The sequence below is a fragment of the Pseudopodoces humilis genome, chromosome 4, assembly GCF_049639895.1.
Source record: "Pseudopodoces humilis isolate 2021_Gansu_Grassland_sample_001 chromosome 4, ASM4963989v1, whole genome shotgun sequence".
Taxonomy (NCBI): domain Eukaryota; kingdom Metazoa; phylum Chordata; class Aves; order Passeriformes; family Paridae; genus Pseudopodoces; species Pseudopodoces humilis.
In genome coordinates this window covers 45,129,217-45,148,375 of record NC_142203.1, presented here as the reverse complement: position 1 = coordinate 45,148,375, position 19,159 = coordinate 45,129,217, and the positions used below count along the sequence as shown (strand labels likewise).

At 36.5% G+C, this 19,159-nt stretch overlaps 1 protein-coding gene across 3 annotated transcripts in view; it reads right to left on the bottom strand.

The window, feature by feature from the left end:
• Positions 1-19,159, bottom strand: part of BNC2 (basonuclin zinc finger protein 2) — a 346,001-nt gene that overhangs the window by 102,526 nt on the left and 224,316 nt on the right. For all 3 annotated transcript variants that reach the window (XM_088054204.1, XM_005522665.3, XM_088054203.1), the window contains exon 4: positions 15,020-15,255. In XM_088054204.1, coding sequence (XP_087910330.1) covers positions 15,020-15,255 — 236 coding nt within the window. The remainder of the gene's footprint in view (positions 1-15,019; positions 15,256-19,159) is intronic.

Below are 19,159 nucleotides of genomic sequence, written 5' to 3'. Positions count from 1 at the left end.
TGTATTCATAGACGGAAATTGGAATATCAATTTCTTTAATTTCTCTTTAGAGGTAGGCCTATGAATTTAGAAGCCTGTGTTTTGATACACAAGTTTGCATAGAGATATCAGTGCCATTGCTATCATGCCCAAAAATTAAAATAGCAACTTCTTTTAAAAACTGTAAATGAAAAAATAATAACTTCAAAGTTTTGTTGGTTAACTTTCAGCAAAAACAAACAAACATTATTATAAAGCTTATGGTGCAAACCATAAAAAGTGTGTTTATTTGTATCAGTCTACGTTATTTACCATGTTATTGGGTCAAAATTAATGCTCTAAGGATTATACAGAGCATTGTATTTTTTCCAGCTCCACACACCAAGCCCATCCACCAAAGCATGTCTCCATTTTTTCCTCCAAACAAAATGAGGTACTATTTGTTTTTTAAGGATTCATTATAAGTTCTTGAGTGACACAAAGGACAAGCTACCAATAGAAATAAGAAGCCAGGATACTAGGAAGGACAGCTGGTTTCTAAACATGCCAAAGTTTGTTGGAAATGTAACATTCAAGGACTTTTCCCTTCCCTGTGTTTGATTCCAGATGCTCTCTGTTCCTCATGCTACCCCAGTTCATCATGTATTAACAAGTACTTCTACCATTTTTGCAAGCCTCCTCCTCTTTTTCACAGAAGCTATTTGGTAAATGATGTCCAAAAGTTTCAAAGTGAACAGAAACTCATACCTTAATTTGTACCTACTATGTAATCAGGTTAGCAAGCTGGTCAAAGTCTTGGCTCAATGTGCAGCCAGAGTCAAAGTGTTGTGTTCTAGTGTGGAGCCACCCAGCTAGAGGGAAAAGAACTGGGAGATGCAGCAGTTATCCACAGCTGACCAACAGGCATGGGGGAGGGATGGCAGGGTGGGAAAGGACCTTGTGCTCACCATTATTTTTGCACCTACCCCACAAAATTCTGGTGTGGCAGGAAAGAAAGAAAGAAGGAAAGAAAAGGCAACCTGGACCAAAGAAGTCTAGATCTTACTTTAGGGAGGCTCTGGACATCATGGGAAATGCCAAAACCGGTTTGGAGACCTCAAGATGAGATTCTGGTTTATTAGTGAGTCTCTATTTGTATAACACACCATAAACAATCCACAGCTTGGTTTTGAGAGATGTAATACATGTCTGTGCAGAAATAGATGGAGTCTACTCCAGTGAAAACAATTAACAATAAAGAAAGAATCTTCAGAAGTCTACAATTTTTAATTGAAACATACTTTCTTGTACAGTTCTTACAACCTGCTATTAATTTCTTTTCAAGTAAACAGCAGTGCTTACAGGAAGAGAGCTGTTACATGACCTCAGCTGACCTACATACATTTACTGAGACCCCAATTCAGAAAAACATACAAGCATATGCTTAATGTTAAACATGTGAATAGAAGATTGTTGAAGTCAAGGGTACTAATAAAGTTAGGTAGGTTCTTGTGCACCTTGCTAAATCAGCAACCACTTTCTGACAGTGTCTGAGCAGCTCTCTGGGTAACAAATTAAGTTTGGCTACCTATGGCTTTATATCTCTACAATAAACTGAGATTCTTCTTTTTGTTTGCATCTTTCTAACTTCTTTCCTCCCTGCTTCTCTACTGTAGTTTCTTTGGTGCCTCAAAAGAGATGTGTTGCTTTTTTCTTCAGAATCTCTCTCTACTACCTGGCCACATACAGAAAGCATTCAGAGACTTCATAGATTTTGACAACTTTCCTTCCCATCTCTTGAACTAATCTCAAAAAAAAGTTATAAAAAACATTGTTATACAAGTCCTGATCATTTGAACAGCTAGAAAAATCAAACAAAGAAAGCAAGAAGGACTTTATACAGTGCAGTAGCTGCTGAAATTGCAATACAATTATCTTGTATCAGCTGAAGGCAAATGCTCTGCTGAAGTAAAAATGGGTACCTTAGCAGAGAAGTTAGAGAGTGCTACAGCATAAAGCAGACTGGTGGTAGGGGAAAGCCTTATGGACACACACCAAAAGACTGATGTGACTAGTACAGGAAATTCATACTGTGTTACTGAAGTTATTATTCAGGAATGAGAATATAGGTATAATTTAATTTTGAATTTTCAGATTGAGGAACTTCTTAAGCACATCAAACTGGATTGGCATTAAAACTCTTCAAATGTGCTTCAAAGTCTACAAAACTTTCCTTGCATTGGCACTTCTCTTGTGCTCCAAACAAATCTCAACATTGATACAATAATCAGTTCTGTGCTAAGGTACTATATTTTTATTGAACTATTTAATCCTGCAGGTTAATATTCACCAAAAAAAACAACAAACCAAAGAAACTAAAACAACTTTGAAAAGATATATTTTAAATTTTTTTTGGTAACTTCAGAAAAAAATGAACAGTTCAGGTTATTTATATCAAAAGGTTTCCATGACCCAATGAGAGACCTAACTGCATTTCAGAAAAACAGATACCCAGATATCTTTCTAAATACCAGTGTGACCTTCCACTTAATAATTGCTATCAGACAGTATTAATAGCACACGCAATAATGCTGCACTATAACACAGCAACAAAATTAGCAACTTGACATATATACAGGGTCACAAGACAGTACACTTCATAACACACAAAGTTCCTGGGTTTGAAAATATATACAATGAAGTATTATGAGACACTCTTTCAAGGTTCATCTTTGGCTCATCCTGTACAATCAATTTGCTAGCCATATGTGGCTGGGGCAACACAGGCTTCTCATGCCACAGCCCCCAGAATGAAGACTGGAAGTGGCTAGGTCTGAGATGGTATGAACATCATAATTGGCTGTCATTCTATCTCTGGACAACCACACATCTGCTGGTCAGTTGTCCCAGAAGATCTCACATTCTGTAACATTCAGGTTCTCTGAACCTCACAACAAATACAAATTCTGTGAGCAATCTGCTACAGACATTATTAATTCCTCACTCTTTTTCTACCAAGAAACATATCTCTGCCTGCAGCTGTGGCAGAAAATGAATGTCATGGCTCTTAGACCCACTGCCTCACAACCCTTTGAGCCTACAAATGAGACAGCTCTTTTTTGCATCCTATGGTACTATCTGAAATGCTATCAAGAGGAAAAAGTTCCCACATGGAAAACAACCAAATTAGTACTTATTACAATAAATTAGTACTTTAACCCCAAATTTTATTTTATGAAATCCTTTCTAAAAGACATGAGTTGGACAGAAACACTTCTGTGGATCACAACATTACATACTCAGCATGAACTGAGCAAGTTTTCCCAGGCATTGCCCTAGCTACTTCCAAATAGTCTGAGAGCTTTTAATGGAAAGCCTGGTGCAGCATAAGCTACATTAAAAGCAACTTGATAAGTTGCCTTATCTCTGCTATATCTGTTTGTCAGAACCATATGTCAGCTTGGACACAACTAAAAGACACCCAACGGATAAAAATGTAATTATGTTAATTCTACTACCATATCTACATCACTACTCAAGCTATAGAGATACAAACAAACCCAGCAAGCTGACATATACTGGGCCAGCAGTTCTAAAAATCTACTCGTCCTACAAGTGACTTCTTTCTGTGCAGGCAACTGCCAGTCAGTAACAGAGGTTTCCACACCCTTTTTCCACACCCTTTCCAGTAGATGGAATGCAAGACTTCAGGGTGCAATTCTGGCAAGATTCATCGTGAAGAATCCACCAAGGCTGGATGGAAAAAGACATATTTATGCTACTATAAAAGGTAAAAATGAACTCATGAAACAAAATCTTTCTCTTCTATTTGCTCAAAAGATAATTTAAAAAAATATATTTACTGAAATTACTGTTCCAGTGGTGGTGATGTTTCAGAATTTGACTAAAGAATAATCATAATTACACATTCTATTTCACTAGATGATCTCAAAGCACTTCATAAACATTAATTAACAACATCCAAGTATAAATTGGGATGATTAGAACATTTTGTTCAAGCTTTGGAGGAGGAGAAAAAAAAAATCAAGTAGAAGCACAAAGGACTTGTGCTGCAAGTTAATATATTAGAGCCAATAGAATAATACACACTTCCTGGCTTCAAGTAAAATATTCAAAATTCTAGAACATGGTGGAAAATGACAGGCGAATCAGAGAAGATGTTTCAGCAGGGGAAAGAAAAGTAAATTTCTCAATTAAAATATGGAAGTTCATCTTCATTAGAGTCAAAATATACCTTGATAAGTAAAAGGGGGTTGTCTGTCTGCATTCAATGCTGTCCTCTTACTGCCTAGAAGGCAACAGTAAGTGTTAACGACATTCACCCTTCCTAATAAGAGTCACTCACACTTCACTGTTATTCTTTGTTATTGCTCAGGATAGGCACTAGCACCTCATTGAAAGATCAGTGCTGCAAGGGAAAAAAAGTCCCCTTGAGATCCCTTGGACTTCAAGAAAAACAGTAAATCAACTGATGCTGGACAGATGACAAGTTTGATTCTCTGTGGCCCTCCTTGGTTCCTAAGTGTCTGTGGACCTAAATTTCCTAAGTGCCTGAAGTCAAGGCTGACACACAGACAATCAAAACCACACCTAAACTCAAAGCAAGAGATTTCTAAACTGGAAAAAAAGTCTTAAATCCATTTAAGTGTCATGGTCTGGACTCCATACTCTCTAATTGAGTTAATCTCCATAGATGTGTAGCTGAATGGTTAATATCACAACCTTATCACCTCCAGGACCATGATTTGAATTCAGCCCAAGGTTCTCTGCAAAGAGAACAGTCTACAAAAAGCAGAAGTTCTAAACTTTGAGCTGCTTTTAGTGAGAAGAATGATGTTAATTCCTCAGATTCTTGGCACAACCCACTCCCCTCCACAGGCACACGCATATTTCCCTTCAATCAATAGCTTTACGCCCTTTTTGTTTTCTTTATTTTATAACAAGTCACTGCATTTCTCACAAGAAAACTGAGGTGAACGGTAACCCCAAGATCCTGTCCTCAACTATTTATTTGACACAGTGCAGGATATGTTCTGGTAGAGGTTCCAACATGGCATTGTCAGCAAGTGATTTTCCAGGCTACAAGGAAAGCCATTCTTTACCCTTCCTTCATCCACAGAGAATCAGTCTCAAAAACAGAGATTTTCAAAGACACACACAATCACAATGTACTAGAAATAGAAATATAATTTATAGATTTTTCAAGTACATGTATATATACATAAATATACATAGACACACATACACACACACATATACACACTCATATGTATTTGAAGGAAAAAGATCTGTGATCATAAATGGTTAATATAAACTCAGCCACATTCTAAAGCAAGAAAGCTGGAAATAGTTTCCTCTTTGGCTTACCTGCCAAGACCCAAGTTCAGGGCTCTGTTTCTTCTGAAATGCTTGATGGCATCACTCACACCTAAAACAGCCTAGGGAATGAACTATTTCTCTCACCTCCTTCATCCTTCACTCTGCTTTGGGTGTTTGTGATTTCATCAACTATCACAAGAGAGACACAGGATCATGAACTCAAGCCTTGGCAGGTGAAGAGATTTTCAGCTCCATTTTAAAAAGCAAGCACACATGGTCCTGGCGCATGCCTGACAGACCTTCAGTAACAAACATTTCTGTGCTCTGCAGTCTATTAGCTGTGAGAGAAGTACATCAGTGAGATCACAGCTTCTCACCCCTAGTATTGTAAACAGTCAGTACACATTCCAGATAGGACAAATACACCTACACAAAAGTCTCTCTCTCTCTTTCTCCCTTTTCCTTTTTTTTTGATTGACAGCCATAAATCCTTTCCATTAAACAGCCGCCTTTACATTTCAGAGCAATGTGAAGCACTATGGCTACAAAGGCTAACTATTTCATAGTAATCATTAGGAACTAGCATGATGTATACTTCTGTTGATCACCAGGGGTTATACAGCCCTCTGCTTCATTACCCTTGCAAGATGCAAGACACTGAGCAGCAATAGCACAGCTTTCCAGCTGCACATATTCTGGAAAACCCAATGATCTTTGCATGTACTGAGACATCTGTTGTCACGTAACTTGTCCTGGTGGCATTCAGAAGTGTCATCTGCTCTCTGGACTTTATTTTTATTGTTGTTTTTTTAAAGTGTGAACCATGATAAATATTCTGATATAGTACTAGTGTAATCAGGAGCATTAAGCATCAGAGAGATCTTAGGGAAGATAGTGCAGATACAGAGAAAATCTGAAAGTACTTCACACTGTAGAACAACTGGCATTGCTTTGCTCGAACACACAACAAAGCTCCTCCCTGGCTCAGCAGTTGTGCTGTGTTTCCTATCTCCCTTTTCAGTCTTTTAAGGTTTATCTGAGCTTTTTCCACCCTCTGTTTAGGGTAAAGACAGAATAGTCTAGCTAAGAAGAGTCATCTCCATTCCACAGAAGTGTACGGCAGTCATACTAAACTGACACACAGGGGAAAAGAAAAACTCTTCCAGAGTTTCAAATATTAGCATACAATGATTCCATGGGAGGAACAGAGCACTCCGAAGATGGACATTTAACAGATCTTTTACATCATCTTGTACTAAAGAGGAAAAGTCAGAGATCAAGGGAAAGTGAAACTAAGGTGAGGTTGAAGAAGGGAAAAGAAGCAAGTAAAAAAAAAGTGGGGGGGAGGAAGAGAGGCAGTGACAAAAGAATAAGGAAATTGAAGTGGAAAGAGAGGGAGAAAGGAACAGAGCAGCTGAAAGAACAAGAAACAGGCAGAGCACATACAAAAGAAAGACTTTTAAATCCTGTGTGTACTGCAGGACTAGATGTCTGGATAAATGTTATCCAGCTTTGAGTCTTGTTTGCTCTGAGGACCACTGTTAAAAAACATCGGAACTAAAGGACACACATGAGTGTTAAAAATAACTGCAAGGAAGAAAAGAAAACACAAGACAGGATTGTATCTAACAAAGCTGAAGAAAGTATATTAATCTGTAACAAGGTAACTTCCTTCATTATCAAGTAATTAAAGTGGGTGGCAGTTATTATGGATAACACAATGTTGTATGTGAAAGGCTTACATTATACTTTGGCTTTGTTAAAATCTTTACTAGATAAACTTCTTAACCTTTATTTGCATCAGTTTTACAAGTTTTATTTTTTTATAAAAAAGGCATACTAGTCATAGAGGCATGGAAACACTAAGTGACTGCTTCTTAAAAGGCATGGAGATTCTCCAGTGGCCACAGCTAAAAGAGTGTAAAGTATTAATTAACGTTTTGGCAAATAGACCAATGAGGAAGCAAAGCCAATAAAATAAATACAAAACCTTCACAAACAAATTTTCTTTTTTATTATTCACATATGAAACTGTCAATTAACATTTACTGGGTTGCAACAGTCAATTTTATTTTTCTTAATTTATTTGCCTATTTATTTTGATTTTCTTTAACAAATAATATAGAATACCAATATTTTAATGGAGTTCTTGTTGTGAAAGACAAAAACCTTTTCAAAAAAAAGGAAAAACCAAAAACCAAAAAAGAGAAAAACAAAAAGACAAAGAATAAAATCACCTGACATCACTTGGGGAAAAAAAAAGCCCAACAGAAACTTTGCGTGACTCATGATTATAGATAGCAGACAACATTGAACTTAAATTATGATACCATCACTGCAGCTACCTGACACTCCATGTCTACCTTGCAAAAGCTGGTATCAGAGCTTCTTTTCATTTGTTTTCTTTCTAATGTTCTTTATGTTTAAGCATTGGAGGCTGTTTGACAAGTTGTTAAATGAAATAGCCCTTGTGCTTAGGTTCTACAGCAGAAGTTCAAAGAACTTATAAGGCAAATGATTTCAGACAGAAAATCTAAGACTCTATAGAGTCTCTAAAAGAGATTAGAGAGCAAGCCAATGGTGGGCAATATTTAATTCTAAGAATAGTAAAGCAATTTCTATCTGTGCAATTTCTATCTATGTGTGTATTAATATTTAGAAGGTGAAGTGATAAGGGATTACTTTGAGAAAGAAAGAAATTAGGAACAATATTATTAAAGATGTTCAAACTTCTTTCTTTGGCTTTTACCCAAATATCTTCATTTAATCTGAATGGAAAAATGAACAAACTAGTGATGGCAAACTAGTACAGGAACCAACTTACCCATATTACGAAGAGAAACTATGTTTTACAATAATTTGAGAAACTGTTTGTCAAATATAACTGACAATATCAGTTATACCAGTATATATATGCTGATACATATATGTGAATATATGTGAGCATGTAGTTTCACTACGCATATAGCTAACTTTTCTTTTAAAATCTCAGAACTGAATTATTTAAACACTGCTAAGTATTTAATAATTTCAATGAGTTTGTTTTAGTTATGGGATTTTGTTTTTTTGAAAAAATGTCTAAAACCACCCACACCTCCCTACTTTCTGCCCTGAACCATGTATACCTTCTGAAAGCAAACCTTCTTAGCTGACTTCTTGCTTAACAGTTGCTTAGGACTACTGAACAATCACAACAATGGAAGACTAGACCAATTTTCCCAAAGCAGAAAATGATACCTAATAATTTTGAATTTCAACATTTTTTTTTAGCATGTTTCAGCTACAGGAAAGACCTTCATTTAGGATTAGTGATTTCCCATGTAGTGTCCAGTATATGAACTTTTGTGAGTGAGTCTCCTTTTGGACCTGTAAAATACCCATAGTCTTCCAGCTGGCGTTAGTTTTGACTTTGTTCTATGTTTTTTTATTTTTTTAAAATTTCTCATAGCTGTGAGCAGCACCAGAGAGTCTGGCAGCTAAGATGTTGCCTATAAGCTACTGACTAATCTACTTTTTTTTCAAGGGCATGATGATAAGAATGGAACTCCTAAGTCTAGACCATTTTTTCTAATTCTGCCAGTGTTCTGTTCTGTGTCTCTGCTTCCTTCTTTGTATTCTAAAGACGAGATATATTTTCCTCTTTTACACTGAGTGAGTACAACTATTTGACCACAAAACAGTTGAAAAAGTATTGAGCTGTTACTCAAAACACTGAATCATTATTTGCATGCAGTCAGTTTATGGCCTCTAAGATGTAATCACATGTCCTTCCTTCTGCAGCTGGACCAGTGTAAAACCTGAATGCCCCAGCTGTTCACTGCTAGTGGCATAATTCCTCTCCAGCCCTTTCCTCTCAGCACAATGAGAGTTAACTTGCACATTTACAAGGAAGATTTTTATAACCTGGTTTGTTTAGAGAGAACCTGGCTAGGGAGCAATTACAAATGCAACTACACTAGCAAATGGATGGGGTATTCTCCCCAGCCCTGTGATCTCTGGTGGATCATGGAACAGCTGGCAAAGTTACCTCTTCTCTCAGCTTAGATGGAATTAAACCAGAGTTGGAGATTCACAGTTGAGCTGTTCTTTACTGAAAAAGTTAAGTCAATAGAGCCACTAGTCACATATATCTCTTTGAGTAGCATGTGCAGTATTTGACCCAAAACACCTACTGCTTTTGACAAAAACCATCTCTTGTCATGTAAAAGACACATGAAGTTAGGTGTTCCCAAAAGCAAAAACTTATGGGCTCACTAATCACATACAGGTCAACACCAAGTACAGTGAATTAGCTCCTTGAGACAGAAAAAACAAGCCTAAAAGCTTAAGCACTCTGAATTCCTATGGAGCAAACACTATCCAGAATGGTCCCCTATGCCATAAAGTCTTTTTAAGCATTAGTTCTAAAGATGAGAGAACAGCTCTTCTGCTAAAGCATTCATCCTGTGGCAGTCTGATGAGAATGGTGACCGAATGATCACTAACATTTCATTGATAGGTATCTATTCACTAGAAACTCAATTTACTGCATGGAGGCCAAAGAATCTTGCCAGGTCTTAATGACTTTCTGCTATTACTGGCAATATCGTGACTGTGCCCAAATGTGAAAGGCAGTGTTATCAAATTACCTCTGTGGCTTTGGGGTTCCTTGACTTCCTGTGCTCTGTTAATGCATCCACTGAATGAAGGCATAAATACTGCATTTTTCTCTGCCCATTGATTTTAAATTTGCTATTTGGAAACATTAGTCAAAATGAAGGTATTACAGATAATCCCACCCACTATGCAGTACTAATAAACAACTGTTTTTCTCTTGTTTCACCATGTTTCAAAGCTTCCATGAGCTTTTTCTCAAAAGTTACAAGGAAAAAGTTGTGAGGCTTGCAGGGGGGTTGTTTATTTGGTTGACTGTTGGGGTTTTTTGGTTGGTTGGCTGGTGTCATGGAGTTACTTTACCTTTAAGGAAGTTTAAGTTGCTGGGAACTGCCTGGAGTCTTTTCTCCTGACCAATTATCGGTCATTGCTGAGAGTTGACAGCAGTTTAGGCCATTGAAAAGTGGGATCAACTTGTGAACCCTACCTTAAAGTGTAAAACCAGAGCTCTCTTGGTTCTCTTTGTTTCCTGGCTGGGAAGGGCGGCAGAGCCCCAGGCTTCCCTCTCCCTGCCCAGGCCATGCGGCCGGGCGGGGACTGGGCTGGGCCCAGCGTCTCCCGGCCGGGGGATGCGGGCCCTGTGGAGGGGGTTTTCTCCGGGCTCCGGCCGGGCCGGGCCGAGCCGATCTCTGGCTCGGCTGCAGGTCTTTTGCTGTGGCTGGATTCACTGGAGACTGCTGAGTGAAGAAGGAGAGGGGCTCTGGGCCTGCAGCGGGCTGGGCGCGGCGACTGCACTCTCCAGAGCAGCCATGAGGAGCTTTCCATCGCAGACGGCTCCAGCTCCTGCACCGGCCGGGGCCACAGAACTACCTACAACAGCCTGGGCAAGATTTTAACTCTTTCATTTCCCAGATGAGACTTGCGGATTAATCTTTTTATCCAGAGAGAGAAAAAGAGAGTGATCAACATGAAAAGAGACTTTATAAACTACCAGTGACAGGAAAGAAAAGAAGCTTCAGAAAAGGTAGAGAATTAAGAAGATGCTTTAATTAAGCTGAAATATCTTTCTGTTAAAACTATGGAAATGGACAATAAGGTCTTGAAAACACTCCTTTAATTCATGACAGTAAATAGGGAGGAATAGAGTGTTCAAAGTGTAAATTTTGAGTAAAAAGGTAGAGTAATTATGGTACAGTGAAGTGCTGGAAGATTTGAAGCCTTGAGAGGCAATGAGAAAACTGTTTTCTGGTGAAGCTCACGGAAACAGATGAAGAAGACTTTTTTGCCTTTGAATAACTTATCCTTAAAAATCCCATCCCTAGACTCATGGCCCATATACACTTAAGAGTGATGTGAAAAATGGGAGGAGTGGGCTCAAATAACAGCAGCTCTGGGCAGCTAACATTAGAGCAATGGAAAACTATAACAAAAAATAGTTTTTCTTGTGAGAAACTCCATAAATTAACAGGAAGAAACTTCTGTTTCTCTATAAAGACTGGTGAAAAGACTGTAGCAAGAATTGGGACTGTTTTAACCATCAAAGTTCCAAAGGTTTTGTCTCTTTTGTCATGTGAACAAGGGAATAGTGGGTAGTCAGGGGATGAAAAGGTTTTTCTGGAAGTTTATTCTGGTGTTCTTATTGTAGTTTGTCAATAAACTTTCTTTTTTTCCCTTTTAAGTTTTATGCCTGTTTTGCTCTTGTTCTAATCCATATCTCACAGCAAGAAATAAGTAATTTTCTTAGTTATTGGTTTAAAACCACGACAGTTGGTTAGTTGGTCAGTTGGTTGTGGAAATCATCTGACAATAGTAGTTGATTTTGAGTGGATAGATCTATCCTACCCCTCAAAAACGCCTCCATTTAGAGAAAATATTAAAATATTTTAACATCATGTTGAGGGCACATTCAGCACAGGTAGATGTGTTAGACCATCCCAAAGCGTAAAACTCCAGTTTTGTGCCAGCTTTACAAATCTCTTGCATGGTGGTTAATTAATGAACACTGGAACTTGAACCTAGGTAAAGTATTCTGGAATCTGTTACAACCATTACCTTTTCCTATTCTGTTACTTCTCTTAGTCCTTGCTACTAAGCTTCCTGTTTTACCTCCCCTGAGGAAAAAACGGGAGAATAGTGTTATACATGATTCTGCAAAGTTACAAGTATAAAGTATTATTTTCACTAGATTATGCTTCTCTAATTACACTACCATAGCAAACCTTTCCCTATGGATATATATTTGATATGCATATATATGATATATGTATTTGATATACAATGAATATATAATTGTATGTATGGTAAATTTACTGGCATTGACTGGAAATAGGAGATAACTTAGGTGGGTTTGGACAGACAAGATACAAAGAACTATAATTTCTGACTAAGAGTCATATGTTCCTCAGTTCACTTAATGGTAGCCTATCAACAATCCCATGGTTCGTGATATTCCAGATGGTTTGTTTTCATATTTGATACTTTTGATGCTTCTGTACCATGCTTACAATATTTCATTCAGAGTTTTCTGAATGTAAAAGCTGGTTCTGAAAGCTTCAAACAATTCTTTGAAAAGTTTCAATCTATAATGATAAGCTTCATGGAAAAAAATGCCTTTTGGTCAAAGGAGACATTACCTGTCTGCACTTTTACTGTGCTAAAGTTACTATACTTTCTATATTAGTATTTATATTAGTATTTCTATATTATATAATTACTATACTTTCAAATTTCCCTGCATAACCCTTTTCTCCTTTCTAACAAATACTTTCAATAGAGCTATTTTTAAAGAAGACATTTTTATTATCATAGATTTAATTAATTTTCCCAAGCTTTCTCTGCATGTATGTTTTACTAAGCATTCTCCTTTTCTGCCATATACTGCGTTTTCTAGCTTTAATGGAAAAAAAATGCACTTTTTTCCTAGAGATCCTGTGGAGATATTCAAAAGCCATCTGGACATGGTCCTGGACAAACAGTTCTAGGTGGCTCTGCTTGGACAAGATGACCTCCCTTCTAACCTTGACCAGTGTGTGATTCTTTGAAATTAGACAGCTAAATTAACAGGGATGCTCGACTACACACCTATCATAGGTCTTCATTCACTCATTAAGAAAATCCACAGTCGAGTGCTAATGAAGTCAATATGTGGCAAGTCTGTAACAGCTGCCCTTAACTTTCACTGATAATTGTTCTCATTTAAATGGCATAATATTCAATATACTGTTGTTGAGTATAGCAATGGTGAAATTCATGCCTGGGGGGCTACAATGTGACTGAGTTTTAGCCAGAGAAACTGAACTGTGACCTAATGGGGTATTACAGGCCTTTACAACTTTCAGATGCATAGGTCACAATCTCAGTCTGTATAAACATCCACGTAATTATATTACAAGCCATTCTTGCATATATTGAGATCTTTCCAAAAGATAATTAAAACAAAATCAATGTGAGCATGATTCAACAGACTTTAAAACAAGAAAACTACTGATTTCAGTCAGTCTTCTTGTCTGTAAGAGACACAGAATTACATTCCATGTTTGTAATATAGTTTACCTAATTATTAATCACATTTAGTAACCAGCAGATTTCTAAAGTTATAACTTAAATCATATGTATCTTAAAATTATGCATTTTTTACATGTATTCCTTTACATATCGGATTTCTTCAGCCCTTGAGATCAGTAGCATTCAGAATCCAGTAATCTAAAATATGATGCAACATGCACATTATCCCAGTACATATCTCTTTAGTTATCTCTCATGTATCCATCTTAATTATATATAATATGTAAAATTTATAAATACATAACCAAACATTTATATCATACAAACATCATAGATTTCTACTGTACAAATATGATGGATATATCCTTATATGTTAATTTTAGAGTGGTAATGGAAAAAATTAGTTCTGTTCTATTTGAATAGATGTAACACTTAGCCTTTACGAAATAGATGCTTGACAGAATCCTGAAACAATTAAAGAGCCCCATTCCATATGAATCCTAACAAGAATAAAAATATTTCATTATTAAAGAATAAACCTTTTTAGTTCTCTTTCTCTAGGACTGTTTTACAATTCAGTATATTTTTCTGTGAAAATCTCAAATATAAAGCATTTAAGAAAATATTTACAGGAGCAGGAGGTGAAGTTTTCCATAGAATCACATAAAGTTAATTTACTTCTGTCACACAAAGAGGAACTAAGAAATAGAGTCAGGATTTCTCAGAGCAGGTATAAATCCCATATTTTCAATAAAGTTTTAAGCTTGCTACCATTACCTACAAAAGTAAAGCAATAAATCAGCAACTAAAATTTTCAAAGTTTTTTAGGCATTTCCATTTCAATAACTGGATGAATTCTAGATGATTAAGAGCTCCTACAAAGTCAGTAGCGATTAAGAGAATTCAGAAGTATGTAGTATTTGGTTGTTAATCAGAAAGAGTCTTACAAAATGTAAAAAATTACTTTGGAACTCAATAGATTATGAAATTTTTCATGTAAGCAACTATACATATATTTATGACCATACTCATAAAGCAAGCCTGTCCATTTTTCTGTTAAACATATTTTTCTTTTGACTGTCTATGTCAACTAATCTGCATTCAACACTTTATTTAAACCTATGTTTCAAAAATGGCCTTACAAAAAGGATTTTCCTGTTTATACATAAGGATACTTTCCAATATAATCATGATCACAATCCATTTAATCTACACATTTTTAGGTATCTTTCTAAAGAAGGAAAGAAAAGATGATGGAGATGCTGACTTGCATCTTAGTTCCCCAAGTCAAACAGTAGCCCTTGAAAACTTGCCAGCTGCCTTTGATGGCCAGATCATGCTTGCAGGTATCTAACCTCAGTATTTGCAGTATTTAAGGCATTTCCTACAATAAACATAAACAAGTACAAATAAATACTATGGTATGAAGGCACCTGTATTTTTTTAGCTTAGGAAAAATTGAATATTTTATTTTGCCAACATCATCATTAGGCTTCAACATGCCAGACTAAATTCACTCCATATCCTTGTACCTCTTTGGGTGCACCATCACTACATACATACATCAACAACAAAAAAAAATCAGTTAACTGGGTTTGAAAACATGCTTTGTTTTATTTCCTACCTGAAGAATGTAGCCTCGAACATAGTCTCGAAGTGTCCAGCCTAAGCCATGTAGAATATGCAACACCTCCTCTTGCTTCAGTACACTGAAGAGTCTGTCAAGCAGTATCTTCAGTCTCACAGGCACAGCCTGAGTACCGTAGAGCATCAGGCTGCTGATGTCAAACACAACATTGGACTGCACAATCTCCACTTGGGTTGGGTGGTAGAGGTGCTGAGTACTAAGTTTGTCCAAGGCTGAAATAAAAGGGGTTAAGTATGAGGAACAAGCAAAGAAAAGACAAGAAAACAACTCCAAAGAGTCATGTATATACACCACACAGAAATAGAGTCACAGAATAGTTTGTGTTGGAAATGACCTTTAAAGGTCAGGTCCTGATCTTGAATATTTTCATGGATGGGGTATCTAGAGCCTCATTGGGCAACTACTCCAATGCCTCAACATTTTCAGAAAAATCTCCTTTATATTTAATATCATCTACCACACCCTACTGGCAGTGCTGCTTTGGATGCAGACCAGGGTATGGTTGGATTTCTGGGCTGCAGGTGCACATTGTTGAGTCATGTTCAGCTTTTCATCCACTGAAGTTCCCCAGGTCCTTCTCTGAAGTGCTACTCTCAATGAGTTTATGTCTCAGTGTGTACTTGTGTTAGGGATTGCCCCGACCCAGGTGCAGCACCTTGGCCTCGCTGAGCCTCATAAGGTTGATTTGGGTCCACTACCTCAAGCTTGCCTAGGTCCCTGTGGATGGCATCCTGTCTTTCTGGTGTGTCAACCATACCACTCAGCTTGGCATCATCAGCAACCTTGCTAATGGACTCCCTATGCCCTTGACAAAGATATTAAACACTTCTAGTCCCAGTACAGACTCCTGATGGATGCCAGTCATCACTAAGGGATCCTTTTTCACAGATGCAGTCCAAAACAGTCCTAGTTTCCAAAGGTCACAAGTAATTTTAATTGCTATGGCAGAAGGGTTCTCAGGTGACACTCAGACACTGCAATACTCATAGTTCAAGAGAAATTTATGATTAACTAATGACCAAGACTGAAGCAAGGCCAAATTGAATGGGACTGTTAAAGGTTTGATAATCTCTAGAGGAAAAAAATAAAACAGATACTCCTTAAACTCCAGTCTTTTAAACATCTTAAAACTAAGCTCCCCGATTTACCAAAAATTTGATTACTGCTACTAGAGCTGGCTAGTTCTTTTCACCTGGCTTTACGAATTCCATGTTATTCAGTGATTCGAATAATTTAGAGATAAGGGAAATTTGCAGGATTAAGGTAATTCTTATCCCCTTGTGAAGTTAAAAAAGGTGGAATTGCTTATGACATCCTGCATTTTCCTGAGTATTAATGTTTAAATTTAATTTTATTTCTACTTTATGAACTATATTGCATCATCTAAGCTTCCTACTGCTTTTTAAAACAAAATTTCCAAGCATTTTAAATAATCTTATAGGGACTTCTCCTGTACTTGGTTTCCTCTCGTCTTATGGTCACTAGAGAGTTCATGTACTCTTGATAAATTGCTTTCTTACATCCAGAGCGCAAAGGCCCTTATCATTTACTTGCTGGCTTCATTCAACACGTTTACTCCAAGGACTACATTGTCAAAGAGTTCCGGTTTCCTCATACTTCATTTCTTGCAACTGAATTGTCTGATCTTTCCTATTCTAGTGGCTAAGTCAACTTTGAATAAATAGCTCTAAATATTAATTTAACATTCAAATAAGATAAGAAATTGGCAAGCCTAGAGACGTCAGTCCCATGTCTCTCCATGGGATGTTTATACTGCAGTACATGAAGAGTGGGATTTTTTCTTCCAAAAGCACTTCTTACAAAGTACTTCACCTATGTAGGCTTCATGATGTGGGACTAATTTTTTTACAAGGTTTAATGAATGAGATTTTATTGAAGTTTAAACAGGTTAAATACCGTCCTGCCTTCCTTCCCTCCATCTTTCCCCTATTTAATGTATGATCTTTTTCTAGGATGGTTGTTTTGCTACTACCATAATACATGTGTCATGAAAGGTCACAGCTAGAAAAGACAAGAAAATTGGTATTTTTATTCTGCAGGTTGGACAGTATATGTGGTGGTATATATGTACATGTACCTGAGGGACTGATCAACCATTTAGAAGGAGTAAAATAAAGTTGGGTGGTTTTTTCCTAATACTAACATTAATCACAATAGGAATGGTGTAAATATTATTTATTATTAATTATTAATATATAATATTAATTTCAAACAGATACCCTGTAAGAACACCTTCTAACAGACTATTGAAACTATTGAGTGGATCTGGATCTACCTGAGCTTTTCAGCTTCAGTCTTACAGAATGAGAATAGGATCAAAGGATACTAACTGACTTCTCCAAGTTTATGCAAATTTAGACCAGAACCAAGACATGAATGGATATTTTCTGAATAATTGATGCAATTGAATAATTGTTTCTCTCTTCTTAACAGTAAACACCATGCTTGCAGTGAGGAAAAGCAAGTTCTTCCATCTAAAGAAGACTTGTCATGCCGAGGATGTTAAGATCATTTTTCTACTGTGGTCTAAGTGAGAATGACTATAAAACATCTTTATCTATGGATTATTGGGTAGATTACAGATCTAATAGCTTTTAATTTCTTTATAAATGAGATTACAAAACTCTGTGGACATGTACCCACTTCATGTAAGATGATCACTCTGAGGATAATAGCTTTGGAAAGGTTGAGGTGGAATGGAAAAGGGGAAAAATAAATAAAGGTTTTTTTTAAATAACTAATCACACTCTTTGACCATCTGATAGAAATTTTTGCAAACTAACCTGTGCTATTTCATTAACTTCAATATTTATTTTTTAGCAGCATGATCTGTAGACCTCTGCTTCTCAACACACACACACACACACACACACACACACACACACACAGACAAAAATACTAATTAGCATGACACTGGAACAACATTCCAAGTGACAATGATATTATCTCCAATTTTGATTTGTAGCTTTATTATATTATATTTTATCCTTTTCAAGTACAAGTCAAGATATGTAGTAAAATGTGGAATTTATAACACATCAAAACATACATTATTGCATGGCTGCATAAAAACATTTGTGAGCTAAAGACAAACCTCCTGCTACATGAAAATAAAATTGTAAATTAAATGAAAAGGAACACAGTTGCGTTCATACAGGAAATAACAGTACTGTAAAATTCTGAAATTCTTTATGAATATTAACTATAGATACCCCCTCAAATTGCCAGAAGAATTAAAATTCTCACTCTAACTTGTAATTTATAAAAAATTTTTGTGTTCCTTTGAAAGATTGTTAAGGATGTAGCTGACAGAATTTTTGTAGCATTTCTCATTTCTCCTCTGGTACTCTTAATGAACTGATGTCAGTGTTCTAGGTGGATTCAAGAGGCCATTTATTTTGATAGACACTTTTTTAGGCAAGAGGTAAAGAAGGACCTGTCTTGTTGTTTTTCTCTAAAGAAAGGAGTATTAGCTTTAGCTTTCCTGCAAAATTTCTGATTCTTGTCAAATCTGTGAGTAAATAGTTGTATTTTGCTGCTCTGAATTGCCCACATAATTTCATGTGGATAATGCAAAGTGATGACTTTGTGCTCTAAACTACTGGTTTAGTTTATACATGCTAATGAACAATGAACTGTTTTACAGGTGAATATTCTCAACAATATCTGCAATAGCTTATGATTTCATGAGCATTTAAGAGGTTTCAAGATTAAATATGCTATACAAAAGAATGTATTCGATCACAACTGAAAAATGACATAAACAGACGTCTCTTTATTAAGAAGTTATCAGTGGCTGAATATCACAAAGCGCACATTAAAAGTCCCTTCTTGGTGCAGCATGAGCATTACTCATATTTTATACAGTTCCAGTGGGATCAAAAGTTCACCCATACATGTTTGAGACATTTTAGCCGTAACATACACAATCTTTTCCAAAATCATGACTATGAAAAGTACCTTTTCTTAACAGTGCAATTTAATTGTTAGCACTGCCCTGATAGCAACTCTGATATTAATTAATTCGGATTATGTGAAAAGGTGTTCTCTGATACAGAAAGAAGAGATCTAACTGATCTTAAAATCTTGCTGAGC